The sequence below is a fragment of the Amblyraja radiata genome, chromosome 4 (genome assembly GCF_010909765.2).
Source record: "Amblyraja radiata isolate CabotCenter1 chromosome 4, sAmbRad1.1.pri, whole genome shotgun sequence".
Taxonomy (NCBI): Eukaryota; Metazoa; Chordata; class Chondrichthyes; order Rajiformes; family Rajidae; genus Amblyraja; species Amblyraja radiata.
In genome coordinates this window covers 30231753-30248838 of record NC_045959.1, presented here as the reverse complement: position 1 = coordinate 30248838, position 17086 = coordinate 30231753, and the positions used below count along the sequence as shown (strand labels likewise).

The window sequence follows — 17086 nt, the reverse complement described above, 5'->3', positions numbered from 1 at the left end:
TGATGTTGCTAACAACCCTTGTTGTTAGTAGGCTGTATACAGGGGACTAGCTCTGTGTAATATCCTGTGCCTGAAATAGTTACAGGGGATTATAGTGCACATGTAGCACAACAGGCCTTTGGCACAGTCAGTCGCTGCCCATGTTTATGCTCACCTCATTACAAAATATTTAGCACATGAGGGTCTGTGCAGGAGATTTGCAACAGTTTTGTGAAATCTATGCCTTCGAGCCTGCAGCTGTCTTCAGTATAATTTTCCAGATTGCGTTGGTGACAATTTAAAAGTAATAAATGTGTTTTAATGATACAACACGCAGGCTGCTGCATGCCAGTGGAGACAGATGATATCCCTTTTGCCGTTTGTGTAACATGTCAATTAGTGTCCCGTGGTCAGAGTGAAGCAAGTCCTGAGTGCTAGAGGCCTGCTTTGGCAAGTGTTAAAGGGCTCGACCCGGGCTGATGCCATGGAGTGCAAGGTCTTCGCCTTTCTGTTGCCAGTTCCCTAGTGAATGATCAACCCCCCCTCCCCCAGAACACTCATATTCTTGCCAACATCCCCAGCGGCCATTGCACTCCACCCCCAACTGAACCCCAGCATCTCTTCCACCCAACTGACCCTAATATTCACCTCCCCAACTAACCCCAACCATTTCCCCGACTGTCCCCCTGTCAACGTTATCCCTACAAATGATGCCTCACCTTCACTCCCTTAACTGACCCTCCATCTTCGTGCTCACTTCACCCGTAATTATTTCCCGCTTCCCTGACTGTCCAATTCCCTCCTGACCATAGCCCCAAGCATTCCATCACCTACCATGATTGTATCGCTGACTGATCCTCCACACTCAATCCATCACCCTGACTGACCCGTGTGGATCTATTCCACTCCCCCAGTCCGTGTGCGGACGTGGCGCCGACAGACGAAAGGCCGATGCAAAGAAGTCGAAGCCAAAGAACCGAATGGAAACAAGGCCGAAATGCCAATAAACCGAAAGATTACGAAGACGAAACGCCTCCTAACCGAAAGGATGGGACGCCTCAATGCAAACTAACCAAAAGGGCGTGACGCCTAAAAGCCAACGAACCGAAAGGCTGCGTCGCTTAAAAGCAAACTTACCGAATGGCCGCTCTGTCGAAACGCCAGCTGCCTGAAAGGCGGCGGCGCCTACAGGCCAAAGGACCGACTGCCGCTCAACAGAAAAGTCCACTAACGGACTTGACGTTGCCAGGGGGCAGGACTTGTCAGCGATTGGTCCAGACCTCCGCGCCCATCACATCACTGTGAAGGCATGAACATTGTCCCAAACCTCCGCTCCACCCGACCCGCAGCCCGCGGAGGATGGCCGTGGGAGAGTGGGGGCTGTCCCGAGGAATGCACACCTTCGGCCGCTTTCAACTTGGTGCTTGGGTTCAGATTGCCCAGTCACCTATGGCTTGTGTGGGAAAATGAACCCCACGCTCCCGTCTCCCCTTCTCTCTCCCCTCTTCTCTCTCTCCCCCTTTCTCTCCCCCTTTCTCTCCCCCTTTCTCTCTCCCATCTCTCTCCTCCTCTCTCTCCCCTCTTCTCTCTCTCCTCCTCCCTCTCCACTCTTCTATCTCTCCTCTCTCTTCCCCTCCTCAGCCCCCCTTCCTTCTCGCTCCCTCCCTTCTCTCTCTCCCCCTTCTCTCTCTCTCCCCCTTCTCTCCCACCCCCCCCTCCCAAACCCCCCCCCCCTCCCTTCTTTCTCTCCCCTTCTCTCCCCCTTCTCTCTCTCCTCCGTCACCACCCACGGTCACTGACCGCGATGCACTGCCATCGGACCCCAATCACCCTGTTTCTTCTTATTCCCTTCCATCCCTTGGTACCTTTTCATATCCGCCATATCTCTCTGCATCAACAGCTCTCTGGGGTAGACAATTCCAAGGAGGTCATTTGCTCCCCACTCCATTGCCACAATCACCATGGAGTTATAGCAATCCATTTCTATCAATTAGTCGACAACATATCCAGACATAACATAAGGAAATCCCTGGTAATGAAGAGCTTTGGGAATTACATCCTCAACTACAGCTGTTGCTCCCAAATGAGAACCCCACAACTGATTCTCAAATTACTTACATATTATATCCTCATTTAATAGTTTCTATGATAAATCATCCCATGGTTTTAGAGAATAACATCACCATTACTCCATTACATGAAGCATCAACATAATGTCACTATTAAAGGCCTCACTCTGGACACTTTGATCTTTGCTCTCCTCTACTTCAGGGAGGTCACATCGTAATCCTACAGGAAGGAGGTTTCCTTTCAGCCTCCATTGCTAGCACTCAGTCATCTGAGAGTTAGATGGAGCTCTTAGGGCTAACGGAATCAAGGGATATGGGGAGAAAGCAGGGACGGGGTACTGATTTTGGATGATCAGCCATGATCCCATTGAATGGTGGTGCAGGCTCGAAGGGCCAAATGGCCTACTCCTGCACCTATTGTCTATTTTTCTATGTCTGCATTCATGATTCCATCACGGATTAAAATGGAGATCCAGGTTACAATCGGGATACTCACAACAAGTAAAGCTTTGGAAAGGGGTAGAGGGCACACAACAGTAACCAGGGCAACTTGGACTGCATGTCCCAAGGCAAGGAGGGGTGAGGCATGAGGGGACCAGGCTTGAAGACTTGACAGCCAGGAGCAGTTTCTTTTCAATTACTTTTGACCACTGTAGCAGCAGAGAGAAAAGTTGCCATGGAGTTGTCATAGTAACCGTAAACTAGAGAAATAATTAGGGGGCACGATTGACTAACCTTTAACCAAGGGACTAAGTCGTTTAAACATTATGCCCTCTACAAAGGTACATAATATGTGAGAGATTCACGAGCACATAAACGGAGTATGGGGCAAATATAAACATCGGTAATTTGGCTCGCAGTTGAACAATCCTGTTTTGGTTAAACCTCTCGGGAATCACACGGTGCAGCTGTTCCCTGTTTTTCAAGCTGTAGTCAGCTTTGAACGTTACTCCGCTGCACATCCAAATGCATCAGCCCACCTCTGCAGTCAGGGCAGGCGTGCAGGGAAGGACTCTGTTTGTTTCATTCAAGCTAAAAGATGCGATTGGGGTGAAAGGGCAAGGGCGTTAGGTCACACATCTGTTCCAGAGTCACTGCCCGTTGGTCACATAATCTTAGCAGGAGACGGGGATGGAGCTAAAGCTTTCTATATTCCACATCCACCCCCCCCCCCCCCCCCCCCCCCCCCCTAAAGAGATCACTCAGCCCCGTCATCCTTTGATTCATTCACACACACTTTAGGAGACCCGGCTGTGTTAATTTATTCAAAAGTCATGAGGAGCCACGGCAGAAAGTGAGAGGTTAACATAACATTGATAAAATGGCCGAGGTTCAGCTCCAGGAAATGGTGGTAAATTAAAAGGTTCCAACCATATGACTGCTCCATGTATTTTCACCACTGCATCTGCTGGGCTTATTTCTGCGCCCACCTCCCTGTCAGTGGTGTGGGAGTGGAAGGAGCTCAAAACTGCCATCAAATTTATAAAGCGGGGAGAGAAGTTAAAGCGGGATTAATAAATCAGCTCATCAGAGGGGAGATGTGAAACTCACACTACAAACCTAGCACTCTCAGCTTCTTGTTCTGGAAACTTGAGCCTGTTTAGTTTAGTTTAGTTTAGAGATACAGTGTGGAAACAGGCCCTTTGGCCCACCGGGTCTGTGCAGACCATGATTAGCTCGACACTGGGGACATTTTACAGCAGCCAGTTAGTCTACAAACTGTACGTCTTTGGTGTGTGGGAGGAGGCCAGAGCACCCAGAGGAAACCAATGCAGTCACATGGAGAACATATCTCAGACTGCACTTGTAGTCAGGATTGAACCCGGGTCTCTGGCGCTGCAAGGCAGCAACTCTACCGCTGCGCCACCGTGCCACCAGAATACAAATGTAGGAAACACCAGGCATAGGGCGTATTAGCTGGGAATCGCAGGGAATTCTGGAGATTAAACTCAACTGCAGACTTTAAACCCTGTCCTGTTACAGAAACAATCCTGGCAGCACTATTGGGAAGTTGCAGTTAGAAGAGAAAAGCATTCAGTCCCTCAAAATCTGAAGAAGGGTCTCGACCCGAAACGTTGCCTATTTCCTTCGCTCCATAGATGCTGCCTCACCCGCTGAGTTTCTCCAGCAATTTTGTCTACCTTTGATTTTCCAGCAACTGCAGTTCCTTCTTAAACAGTCCCTCAAATTGTTCTGTTTAAAACTAGATCAGGACTGAAATGTACTAAGGCACTACTGGACCAGGAAGTTGAAAAGGCCATTCGGTCCCTCATGCTTATTCTGCTACACACTGAGATCATAGCTGTTGTGCATCGTAACTAAATTCTTCCTGCAACGTATAGTGCTGACCACCAATCAGGAAGAATCCATTAATCCCAGGCTTTAGTTATTAACTGCTACATTATCAAATCAGATTCAGAATCAGTCTAATCTATTTTCATGTAAGGCAGGGTGCAATGAAAATCCTTGTTCACATGAAGCTCATAAACAATGCACATGTGGTAATGATAAATGCAACAATGAGCGCAAAACTTATGTTAAAATGTATTTTGTGTGTTCTGTTGCTTTTTAATTAGTATGGCTGTAAGACAAGTCAAATTCCTCATATGTTGCAAAACATACTTGGCTAATAAAATATGATTATGATTATGAAAACTGAATGGTGCCCATTGCAATGCAATCTGAAGTAGAGCAAACAATATTAACGTGCGATAATCGGATAATCAAATGAGGTAAAGAGTAATAGTACATGACAGCACCTCATGGAGGGGGTGCCCAAGAATTGATTCAATCAGGAGCCTGATACTGTGGGGGGGAAGTATACTTGAGACTGGACATTTGGGCTTTCAAGCTCCTGCACCTTCTCCTAGAAGGTATAAGAGAGAAAAGGGAATGGCTAGGGCGGCAGGTGTCCTTTGTGATACATCCTGACGCAAAACACCATGAAGATGGAAGCGAGAGATATAGATGGTGATGTCGAGGGACATAGAACAAATGAATGAAAGATATGCAAAAAAAGTAACGCTGATGAAGGCAACAGGCCATTGTTAGCTGTGAACTAGGTGAGAACGAGTCACAATGAGACGCAACAAGACGACTTTGAAGCTGAAGAAGGGTCTTGACCCGAAACATCACCCACTCCTTCTCTCCAGAGATGCTGAGTAACTCCGGCATTTTGTGTCTACTTTGAAGCTGGTACAACTTGGGTGGGGGAGGGATGGAGAGAAAGGGGACGCAAGGGTTACTTGAAGATAGAGAAGTCACTATTCATACCACTGGGTTGTAAGCTGCCCAAGCAAAATATGAGGTGGTGTTCCTCCAATTTGCATTTGACCTCACTCTGGCAGTGGAGGAGGTCCAGAACAGAAAGGTCAGTAGGAATGGGAAGGGGAATTAAAGTGTTGGGCAACTAGGGGATGGACTGGATTGTGTTCACCACTCTCTGCAGGTTCAGGCGGTCAAGAGCAGAGAATTGCCATACCAGCCTGACATTCATCCTGAGAGAAATATATCTAGCATATCTGTGGAGGTTTGAGAGAATCCGCATGGACAATAGACAATAGGTGCAGGAGTAGGCCATTCGGCCCTTCGACCCAGCACCGCCATTCAATGTGATCATGGCTGATCATCCACAATCAGTACCACTCCACTATCCATAAGAGCTCTATCTAACTCTCTCTTGAAAGTATCCAGAGAACCAGCCTCCACCGCCCTCTGAGGCAGTGAATTCCACACACTCACAACTCTCTGTGTGAAAAAGAGTTTTTCCTCATCTCCATTCTTAATGGCATGTTTTCTGCCTCTAGCGGTTCCAAACCCTTAATAATCTTATATGTTTCAATAAGATACCCTCTCATCCTTCCAAATTCCAGAGTGTACAAGCCCAGCCACTCCAATCTATCAACATATGACAGTCCTGCCATCCCAGGAATTAACCTCGTGAGCCTACGCTGCACTCCCTCAATAGCAAGAATGTCCTTCCTCAAGTTTGGAGACCAAAACTGCACACAATACTCCAGGTGTGGTCTCACTAGGGCCCTGTACAACTGCAGGAGGACCTCTTTGCTCCTATACTCAACTCCTCTGGCTATGAAGGCCAACATGCCATTCGCTTTCTTCACTGCCTGCTGTACCTGCATGCTTACTTTCAGTGACAGATGATCAACGACCACCAGATCCCATTGTACTTCCTTTTTCCCTTGACACCATTGAGATAATAATCTGCCTTCCTGTTTTTGCCACCAAAGTGGATAACCTCACATTTATCCACATTAAACTGCATCTGCCATGCACCCTCCCACTCACCCAACCTGTCAGTCACCCTGCATCCTCATTACATCCTCCTCACAGTTCACCCAGCCACCCAGCTTTGTGTCATCTGCAAATTTGCTAATGTTACTTTTAATCCGTTCAACCAAATCATTAATACATATTGTAAATAGCTGCGGTTTCAGCATCGGGCCTTACAATATCCCACTAGTCACTGCCTGCCATTCTGAAGGACCCGTTAAGTCCTACCCTTTGTTTCCAGTCTGCCAACCAATTTTCTATCCATGTCAGCATCCTACCCGCAATACCATGTGCTCTAATTTTGCCCACTAGTCTCCTATGTGGGACCTTATCAAATGCTTTCTGGAAGTCCACCTGCTGAATGCTCTCAGATGCCCTGAGAATGTTAAATTGGTGATGCACTTTCTTGATCACTGCATCACTGTGAAGAGATCGCGTTAGGATGCTGGTGATATGGATATTTACAATGTGAAACTGTCGACCATCTCAACAGCAGATCGGATGATAAGGACAAGGTTGTTTTCAATACCCCCTCCCCCCCCCCCCCCCCCCCCCACCCATCACTAATTGTCTTTGACCGATTTCTCTGGGGAGCAGTGATGAGGAAGCATTGCCGGCCTGAGCCTTCTCCAAGTGAATGAGATCAGCATGGCAAGGTGGCACAGTGGTGCAGCAGTAGAGTTGCTGCCTTACAGCACCAGAGACCCCGGTTCGATCCTGACTATGGGTGTTTGTCTGTACGGAGTTTGTACGTTCTCCCCGTGTCCTGCGTGAGATTTCTCCAAGATCTTCGGTTTCCTCCCACACTCCAAAGACGTACAGGTTTGTTGGTTAATTGGCTTGGTATAAATGTAAATTGTCCCGTGTGTAGGGTGGTGTTAATGTGCAGGGATCGCTGGTCGGCATGGATTCGGTGGGCCAAAAGGCCTGTTTCCACGCTGTATCTCTAAACTAAACTAAATTAAACTGAGGCAATCCCAGCCTCAGTTACTCCCTGCGAAAATGAAGCAGGGTGTAATCCTGCAACATTCCGTATTGGATTCATGTTCTTCAGGATCATTGGATGCACAGGGTTTTCCAGAGGGAATTAAATTTAAGTGCAGTCCTCTTGCAAAGAGACACCAAGGAAGCTGCAAAAGGCAGGCATCCATTGGAAGACGTGGGAAAAAAATTAGCTCAATTTTGCTTGGAGAGCTGAGAAAACCAACACAATTTCTGATCATAGATGCTGATTTTCCAGCTGAAGATAGTATTACGAAGAGTTCAGTTTAGTTTATTGTCCAGTATGTTTCATCTTCATGTGTACCGAGGTACAGTGAAAAGCTTTTGTTGCGTGCTAACCAGTCAGCGGAAAGACCATACATGCTGACAATCGAGCCATTTGCAGTGTAACAGTTACATGATAAGGGAATAACATTTAGTGCAAGAGTTGTGGTCTCACATAGAAACATAGTGTAGATGGTTAAACTCGCGCCTCCCGTTTACCGGTTTTTCTTTTATTTGTCCCCTGAGTGTCCAGTGTTGGGTTTCCTTTGATATGGCATCCTCATGCCGAAAGCCATCTCCCCTTGTCTTTGACGCTGACATTGCGGAGCGGTGGTCGACTTTTGTGATGGATTACACTCACTTCGTCAATATTGCGCACCGGAATGACCCAGCCGCGGTCAAAGCCTCACTCCTGCTCAACCTGGCCGGTCCCGACGCAATGAAGAGAGCTCAGGCTTTCGTCTACAATCCAGCGGTCCTGGATGACAACGGCCAGCCTGTCGAGCCAGCTGAATCTGCCGATGACCCGGTATGTCTTTTGCGCAAGTTTGCGGAGATTTGCGACCTGCCCTCCAACCGCATATTGGAGCGGGCCAGGTTTTTCTCACGGAAGCAGCAGCCGGACGAACCTGTCGAGTGTTTCATCGCTGACCTGCGCTACCTTGCTCAGCGGTGCCGTTTTGAGACCATGCGCGACCAGCTCACCAGGGACATTCTCGTCACTGGCATGCTCGAACAGAAACTACGTGCCGACTTGCTGCAACAGCCTGACCTAACCCTGACTCAAGCAATGCATGCGTGCCGCATCGCCGAAGTGGTTACCCCTCCGCATGGGCAGAGGGGATCTGACAGCCGAGCCATAAATCTGACTGGCGTTGCTGGACAACGACGTATGAAGGACAACTTTCGCCCTCCACCGCGGCCCGTTCGTACATTCCGGGTCCCGCGCTCTCAGAAGTGTCCAAACTGTAATTATGTTCATCCCACGGAGTCACAGTGCCCAGCTCTTGGAAAATCTTGCAATTTCTGTAAGAAAATGAACCATTTTGCAGCTGCCTGCCGGTCCCGTGGGAATGTGCCCTCAGCTCCTAGATAATTCCTAAACAACCTTCAGCAAGTTGATAGTGAGATGGATTCTCAGTCCTCTGTCGACACTGCCCCCAGCTCTGAGCTCAGCTATTCCATGGGAGATGCAAGTGTTTACACTCTCCTCCACAGCCGATCTCGCCTCCCCGATCCATCTGTGCTCATTACCGTGAACAATAAGTCCTTCTCTGCGAAGCTGGATACGGGGGCAAAAGTGAACGTAATGTCAACATCACTGTTTCACAAGACAAGAAATAATGAGCTGTTGACTGCAGATCGCTCTGTTTTGCGTGCCTATGGGGGAGAGGAGCTAACACCTGTGGGGAGGGCGACCTTCCATTGCGTGCTACAGAAGTCATCCCGTGACCTGTCGTTCTTTATTCTGGATTGCGACTGTGTAACTCTACTGAGCAACCAGGCCTGCCAGGATCTTGGTCTGGTGTCCTTCGACCGTACGGTCCACGAGGTGCAAGCAGTGATGGATCCACTATCCGAGTACCCGGACCTGTTCGACGACAAGTTGGGGAAGCTGCCGCTGGTGTATAAAATCACAACAGACCCCTCCGTGGTGCCTGTGATCCGCCCACCTCACAGAGTGTCGTTCGCCATGAAGGGCAAGGTGGAGGCTATGCTGAAGGATATGGTTAACATGGGAGTGCTGGAGGCTGTCAGCGATCCCACCGAATGGGTCTCCACCATGGTCGCCACAATGAAGAAAGGGAAGAATGAAATACGGGTATGCATCAACCCTAAGGACTTGAATCTGGCAATTAAACGGCCCCACTACCCTATGAGGACCGTTGAAGATGTTGCCGCCCAGGTCGGACAAGCCACGGTGTTTTCCGTCCTTGATGCCAGGAGTTCATTTTGGCAAATACCCCTGGACAAACGTTCCTCGGACTTGACCACATTCGGTACGCCCTTTGGCAGGTTTAAATTTTTGCGGATGCCGTTCGGCATCAACTCCGCCAGTGAGGTATTCCAGCGTTCTATGGAACAATTGTTTGCAGGTCTGCCCTGCGCGATTATTGTGGACGACATTCTGGTCTATGGAAGGGATGTGGCTGAACATGACCGCCACCTCCGACAGATTCTGGACCGCGCACGGCAGATCAATCTAAAGCTGAACCAGTCAAAATGCAGGTTCCGGGTGCCTGAGGTCCCATATGTTGGCCACATTTTCACGGCCCACGGGTTAAAGCCCGACCCGCAAAAGACCAGCGCCATCTCAGAGCTGCCTGCCCCGACAGATGTTACCAGTCTACAGCGCTTCCTGGGTATGGTCAACTACCTGGGCAAGTTTATCCCTGACCTCAGCGAGTTGAGCGCACCCGAGACAACTTACTAAAAAGGACATTGCTTGGTCCTGGTTTCCACACCACCAGCAGGCGTTCGACCTACTAAAGACGAAGCTGATCAGCATACCTACTCTGAAGTTCTTTGATTTACTACGTCCGGTTGTGGTAACGTGCGACGCTTCTCGTTTTGGACTGGGTGCTGCTTGCCTGCAGCCCCATGACGGTGGTTCGCTGCAGCCTACCTCTTATTCCTCCAGGACCATGACGGACACAGAGCAGCGCTATGCGCAGATAGAGAAGGAGCTGCTGGCGGTGGTGTTCGCTTGTTCAAAGTTTAAGGACTTCCTCTTTGGCACCAGGTTCACTGTTGAGACGGATCACCAACCCCTGGTGACGATCCTTAACAAGCCTATACACAGCGCTCCAGCCAGGCTACAGCGGATGATGCTGCAGCTACAGCGGTTTGACTTTAAAATTGTATATAAGTGGGGCACCGAGATGCATGTTGCCGACGCGCTGTCCCGGGCCCCCCAGGACCTCCTGCGACCAGCACCCCTTCGAGCAGGCAGACCTACAGGTACTGAACGTAAACTTCGTCCCTTCCAAGCAACTACAGTGCCTGGTTGAGCATACCGCTAACGACCCCGACCTTCAACAGTTTGCTGCTGTCATCAAGCGCGGGTGGCCTACAAAACGGACTTCAGTGCCTGCTGGCGTCCACCCCTTTTTTCTGGTTCGCGATGAGTTGACGGTATTATTATCAAGGGACGCAAGGTGGTCGTCCCTGCCTCGCTGCATGGTTTGTACTTCAACGCTGCCCACATGGGGCATCCCGGGGCAGATGCCACTATCTCGCATGCCCAGGAACAATATTATTGGCCGGGCATGGCAAAGTACATCAAGGCCAGGGTGGCCTCCTGTCCGGACTGCAACTCTCTTGCCCCGCTTCAGCAGCGACAGCCGCTTCTACAACAGCCTGCCCCTGACATGCCCTGGTCTTCACTGGCTGCCGATATTTTCGAGTGGCGTGGGAAGCAGTACCTTGTGTTGGTCGACTCCTACTCAAATTGGTTCGAGGTGGACCTTCTCCCTGCCATCACCTCCGAGATGGTGATCAGTAAGCTACGCCGTCATTTTGCCACGTTTGGTTCCCCTGTTCGGTTGCAGACAGACAACGGCCGCCAGTTCACTAGAGCCGAATTTCAAGCTTTCGCTGCGAAGTGGAACTTCAATCATTTCACCAGCAGCCCGGAGTACCAGCAGAGCTATGGACTGGTTGAACGGGCGGTCCGCAGCGCAAAGCACTTGCTTGAACAATCCCGTCTCTCCAACGGTGATTTCTATCAGGGTCTGCTGAACCTTCGGAATATCTCCAGGGACAGTACAATGCGATCCCCTGCCCAACGCCGCATGTCCCGCGTTATTCGCCCTCCGATGCCGATCGCCCAGCAGTCCCTGATGCCCAAAGTCCTGCAGCCTGCTGATGTCCAGCAACGAATTGCTCAGAAGCACGAAATCCAGCGCCGCTCGCACGACAAGTCCTGCCGCCCCCTATCCCCACTGCTGCCTGGCCAGGTCGTCCGTTTGCAGACGTCTACCGGCTTTTCCCGACTCGCCACCGTGGTCGGGTTCGACAGTTCGCCACGGTCCTACCTGGTGGATTTTGAGGGGACTATCTACCGGCGCAGCGGCCAGCACCTGTTGGCGGTCAACGAGCCCAAACCACCTCCTGCGATTCCGTATACCCCTCCATCGCGTGTCGAGCCTTCCTCCACCAACTTACCCTCTGCTCCTTGCATGCCCTGGTCGGTCCGTTTGCCTCGGTCTCCTCCCCCTGCTCTTCCAGGGTTCGCTTCTCCGGCCCTGCCGTCCCCTGTCAGGTCTTCTCTCTCTCCGACTTCTGCTCATTCTACCCCTTCTGCTTCACCTGGTTCACCTGTGCCTCTCGCTTCCCCTTCCAAGCTTGGTTCTCCACCCACCTTCTCTCTCCCTCCTGTTCCTGTTCCTGTCCCTCCTCCTATTCTTTCGGGTGGGGAGGGTGAAGGTGCTGTGCGCACTCGCTCGGGTCGGATTGTAAAACCTCCGGCTCGATACGGAGAGTATGCTTAGCTTTGCAGGTACTGTATTACCAACCTGCCATTACCGTAACTTGTTTAATTTGTAAGGGGAAGGATGTAGATGGTTTATGCATGCAACCTATAATGTAGCTACCTCATCACCACTAACCACGCCCCATCATATTAGTATAACTGTGGTATCCTCCCTTTGTTTCCTCCCACTTGGTCCCAGTACGCCTGAAGGTTGGATGCAGTCAGTGCTGGGACGTGTATGCCATGTGCTATATTAAACTCCTAGTAAAGGTTACAGTGTGTCAGCTATCACTCCTTTACACATAGAAACATAGAAAATAGGTGCAGGAGTAGGCCATTCGGCCCTTCGAGCCTGCACCGCCATTCAATATGATCATGGCTGATCATCCAACTCAGTATCCTGTACCTGCCTTCTCTCCATACCCCCTGATCCCTTTAGCCACAAGGGCCACATCTAACTCCCTCTTAAATATAGCCAATGAACTGGCCTCAACTACCTTCTGTGGCAGAGAATTCCAGAGATTCACCACTCTCTGTGTGAAAAATGTTTTCCTCATCTCGGTCCTAAAAGATTTCCCCCTTATCCTTAAACTGTGACCCCTTGTTCTGGACTTCCCCAACATCGGGAACAATCTTCCTGCATCTAGCCTGTCCAACCCCTTAAGAATTTTGTAAGTTTCTATTAGAGCCCCCCTCAATCTTCTAAATTCTAGCGAGTACAAACCAAGTCTATCCAGTCTTTCTTCATATGAAAGTCCTGCCATCCCAGGAATCAGTCTGGTGAACCTTCTCTGTACTCCCATGGCAAGAATGTCTTTCCTCAGATTAGGAGACCAAATCTGTACGCAATACTCCAGGTGTGGTCTCACCAAGACCCTGTACAACTGCAGTAGAACCTCCCTGCTCCTATAGTAAGTAAGTAAGTAAACTTTATTTATATAGCACATTTTAAGTCAACTTGCATTGACCCCAAAGTGCTTCACATAAATTAAATAATAAGTTCCATTGCAAACCATAGAAAAAAGGTTTAAAAAAAGCGAATAAAAAATGGACACAACATATTATAGAGTTCAACACAAACGTCCCCCCACAGCAGAATCAAAACATTTCCACTGTGGGGAAAGGCACCAGAAAGTTAAGTCCTCTTCCTCTGTGAAACACCTGAGGTCAGGGCCCATCTGTGGCCGTGCAGCCAGTCCGATGATTTTCAGGGCCCTCTTGCCGTAAAGATGGAACATCAGCGTCGGGTGAAAACATTCCTCAGCGGCTTGGAAAAGTCTGGAGCGGCTGCCTCCTTCCCGGAGACCGGAGACCGGGGCACTCGTAGTCCTCAGGCCGCGCCGGTTGGAGCTCCGACCCCGGCGAACTTGATCCCTGGCTCCAAATCCAGCGCCGCCCACGGCCGGACGCCCGCAGCCACAGCTCCGCGATGTTGGGAGTCGGCGGCCAAAGCGCTCCGGAGCTTACCGCTCGGCGACCCGGCAAGGCATTGCCCGCTCCGTGTTGGTATCCCAGCGCTGCGCCACCGCCGCCGAAGCTGTAGTCCCAGCCGGTCCTGTCAGGAAACGCCGCTCCATTCTCGATGGTAGGCCGCGAGGACGGGGCGAAGAAGCAGCTTGGAGGGATGCTGCCTCTCCGACCAGGTAGGGGACTAAGAATAAAGTTTCCCCCTTCCCCACCCCCACCCCCCACATAGAAGACCTCCACTAACATTTTTTAACATGACTTAAAATAAAATAAAATAAAGAAAGGTGTAGAGACGGACTGCGGGCAGGCTACCATACATAGACGGCGCCCACTCCCGCACATCCGCCATCTATACTCAAATCATTTTGCTATGAAAGCTAACATACCATTTGCCTTCTTCACTGCCTGCTGCACCTGCATGCCTACTTTTAATGACTGGTGTACCATGACACCCAGGTCTCGTTGCATCTCCCCTTTTCCTAATCGGCCACCATTCAGATAATAGTCTACTTTCCTGTTTTTGCCACCAAAGTGGATAACCTCACATTTATCCACATTGTACTGCATCTGCCATGCATTTGCCCACTCACCCAGCCTATCCAAGTCACCTTGCAGCTTCCGAGCATCCTCCTCACAGCTAACACTGCCCCCCAGCTTCGTGTCATCCGCAAACTTGGAGATGTTGCATTCAATTCCCTCGTCCAAATCATTAATATATATCGTAAATAGCTCGGGTCCCAGCACTGAGCCTTGCGGTACCCCACTAGTCACTGCCTGCCATTGTGAAAAGGACCCGTTTACTCCTACTCTTTGCTTCCTGTCTGCCAGCCAGTTCTCTATCCACATCAATACTGAACCCCCAATACCGTGTGCTTTAAGTTTGTATACTAATCTCTTATGTGGGACCTTGTCGAAAGCCTTCTGAAAGTCCAGATATAACACATCCACTGGTTCTCCCTTATCCACTCTACTAGTTACATCCTCGAAAGATTCTATAAGATTCGTCAGACATGATTTACCTTTCATAAATCCATGCTGACTTTGTCCAATGATTTCACCACTTTCCAAATGTGCTGCTATCCCATCTTTAATAACTGATTCTAGCAGTTTCCCCACTACCGACGTTAGACTAACTGGTCTGTAATTCCCCGTTTTCTCTCTCCCTCCCTTTTTAAAAAGTGGGGTTACATTAGCTACCCTCCAATCCTCAGGAACTACTCCAGAATCTGAAGAGTTTTGAAAAATTATCACTAATGCACCCACTATTTCTGGGGCTACTTCCTTAAGTACTCTGGGATGCAGCCTATCTGGCCCTGAGGATTTATCGGCCTTTAATCCATTCAATTTACCTAACACCACTTCCCGGCTAACCTGGATTTCACTCAGTTCCTCCATCTCATTTGACCCCCGGTCCCCTGCTATTTCCGGTAGATTATTTATGTCTTCCTTAGTGAAGACAGAACCAAAGTAGTTATTCAATTGGTCTGCCATGTCCTTGTTCCCCATGATCAATTCACCTGTTTCTGACTGCAAGGGACCTACATTTGTTTTAACTAATCTTTTTCTCTTCACATATCTATAAAAGCTTTTGCAGTCAGTTTTTATGTTCCCTGCCAGTTTTCTTTCATAATCTATTTTCCCTTTCCTAATTAAGCCCTTTGTCCTCCTCTGCTGGGCTGAATTTCTCCCAGTCCTCTGGTAGGCTGCTTTTTCTGGATAATTTGTACGCTTCATCTTTTGTTTTGATACTATCCCTGATTTCCCTTGTTATCCACGGATGCACTACCTTCCCTGATTTATTTTTTTGCCAAACTGGGATGAACAATTGTTGTAGATCATCCATGCAGTCTTAAAATGCCTTCCATTCCATATCCACCGTCAACCCATTAAGAATCAATTGCCAGTCTATCTTGGCCAATTCACATCTCATACCCTCAAAGTTACCTTTCTTTAAGTTCAGGACCCTTGTTTCTGAATTAACAATGTCACTCTCCATCCTAATGAAGAACTCAACCATATTATAGTCACTCTTGCCCAAGGAGCCACGCACAACATGACTGCTAACTAACTCTTCCTCATTACTCAATACCCAATCTAGAATAGCCTGCTCTCTCGTTGGTTCCTCTACATGTTGGTTTAGAAAACTATCCCGCATACATTCCAAGAAATCCTCTTCCTCAGCACCCTTGCCAATTTGATTCACCCAATCTATATGTAGATTGAAGTCACCCATTATAACCGTTTTACCTTTGTTGCACGCATTTCTAATTTCCTGTTTGATGCCATCCCCAACTCCACTACCACTGTTAGGTGACCTGTACACAACTCCCACTAGCGTTTTCTGCCCCTTAGTGTTTCGCAGCTCTACCCATATCGATTCCACATCCTCCAAGCTAATGTCCTTCCTTTCTATTGCGTTAATCTGCTCTCTAACCAGCAACGCTACCCCACCTCCTTTCCCTTTCTGTCTATCCCTCCTGAATATTGAATATCCCTGGATGTTCAGCTCCCAGCCTTGGTCACCCTGGAGCCATGTCTCCGTGATCCCAACTATATCATAGTCATTAATAGCTATCTGCACATTCAACTCATCCACCTTATTACGAATGCTCCTTGCATTGAGACACAAAGCCTTCAGGCTTGTTTTTACAACACTCTTACCCCTTATACAATTATGTTGAAAAGTGGTCCTTTTTGATTTTTGCACTGGATTTGTCTGCCTGCCACTTTTACTTTTCACCTTGCTCTCAGTGTGAACTCCATTGTTGAATGTGCATTTATATTTACTGTAGATTCAACAATTTACCAGGAGGGAAATTAATCTGCCAACGGCAATATCAAACACAAAATACATGAAGCATGAAATTAAAGGCTTTGGGGATGTGCAAAGATTGAGGGGAGGGGGGGAGTCAGTCAAAATTAACTTTGTGGGGTAGACAGTGGAAACGTGACATGGCCTTTTGCTAATTTTCAATGTTTGCAACCACAGTTGACCCGAGAAGGATTAACAAAGTCATTGTACACCATTAGTTTAGGAGTCAATACTCACAGGAGGAGCGGGAGATAACTTGATTCCATTCAGGTTTAGAACCTCTTCAGTGTCGTTCATCAGCAACTGGAATATAAAATCACATTGGACAGGATGAATGGGAAATTGTGTCACTCATAGGCAGGAAACTTGCTCCCGGGACTTTGACAAAAGGCTGCAGGGCTCACCTCTTGTAGAGATATGATGGGTCCTGGAGGACCAGGGAGTCCTGGTTTACCAACGCCATCATGGCCACGTTCACCCTGTGCAATTACATAAAGTAGGACTGGTTTGTGAAATGCACTTTATAATCATTTGCAATTTATTTCTTGAAACCCCATTCCAATTTGTGCTTTTCTTATTAACTATGTGAGAAGAATTGGAATGTCAGGTCAAGGCGCAGCCTTGCAACTGGTACCATGTATTCTAGTTCAACCTGTGGGACGTGCTCATCCTCCATGGAAAGTCTGCTTTGGCGGACCATGCGGAAGAGATCTTTATGAACCAACGGCT

General features: G+C 48.8%; 1 protein-coding gene across 6 annotated transcripts in view; it reads right to left on the bottom strand.

The window, feature by feature from the left end:
* The window catches only part of LOC116971961 (collagen alpha-1(XVIII) chain-like), a 288785-nt gene that overhangs the window by 36023 nt on the left and 235676 nt on the right, over positions 1 to 17086 (bottom strand). For all 6 annotated transcript variants that reach the window (XM_033019180.1, XM_033019181.1, XM_033019176.1 and 3 more), the window contains 2 exons: positions 16762 to 16836; positions 16595 to 16660 (listed from right to left, as the gene is read on the bottom strand). In XM_033019180.1, the coding sequence (XP_032875071.1) occupies positions 16595 to 16660; positions 16762 to 16836 (141 nt within the window). The remainder of the gene's footprint in view (positions 1 to 16594; positions 16661 to 16761; positions 16837 to 17086) is intronic.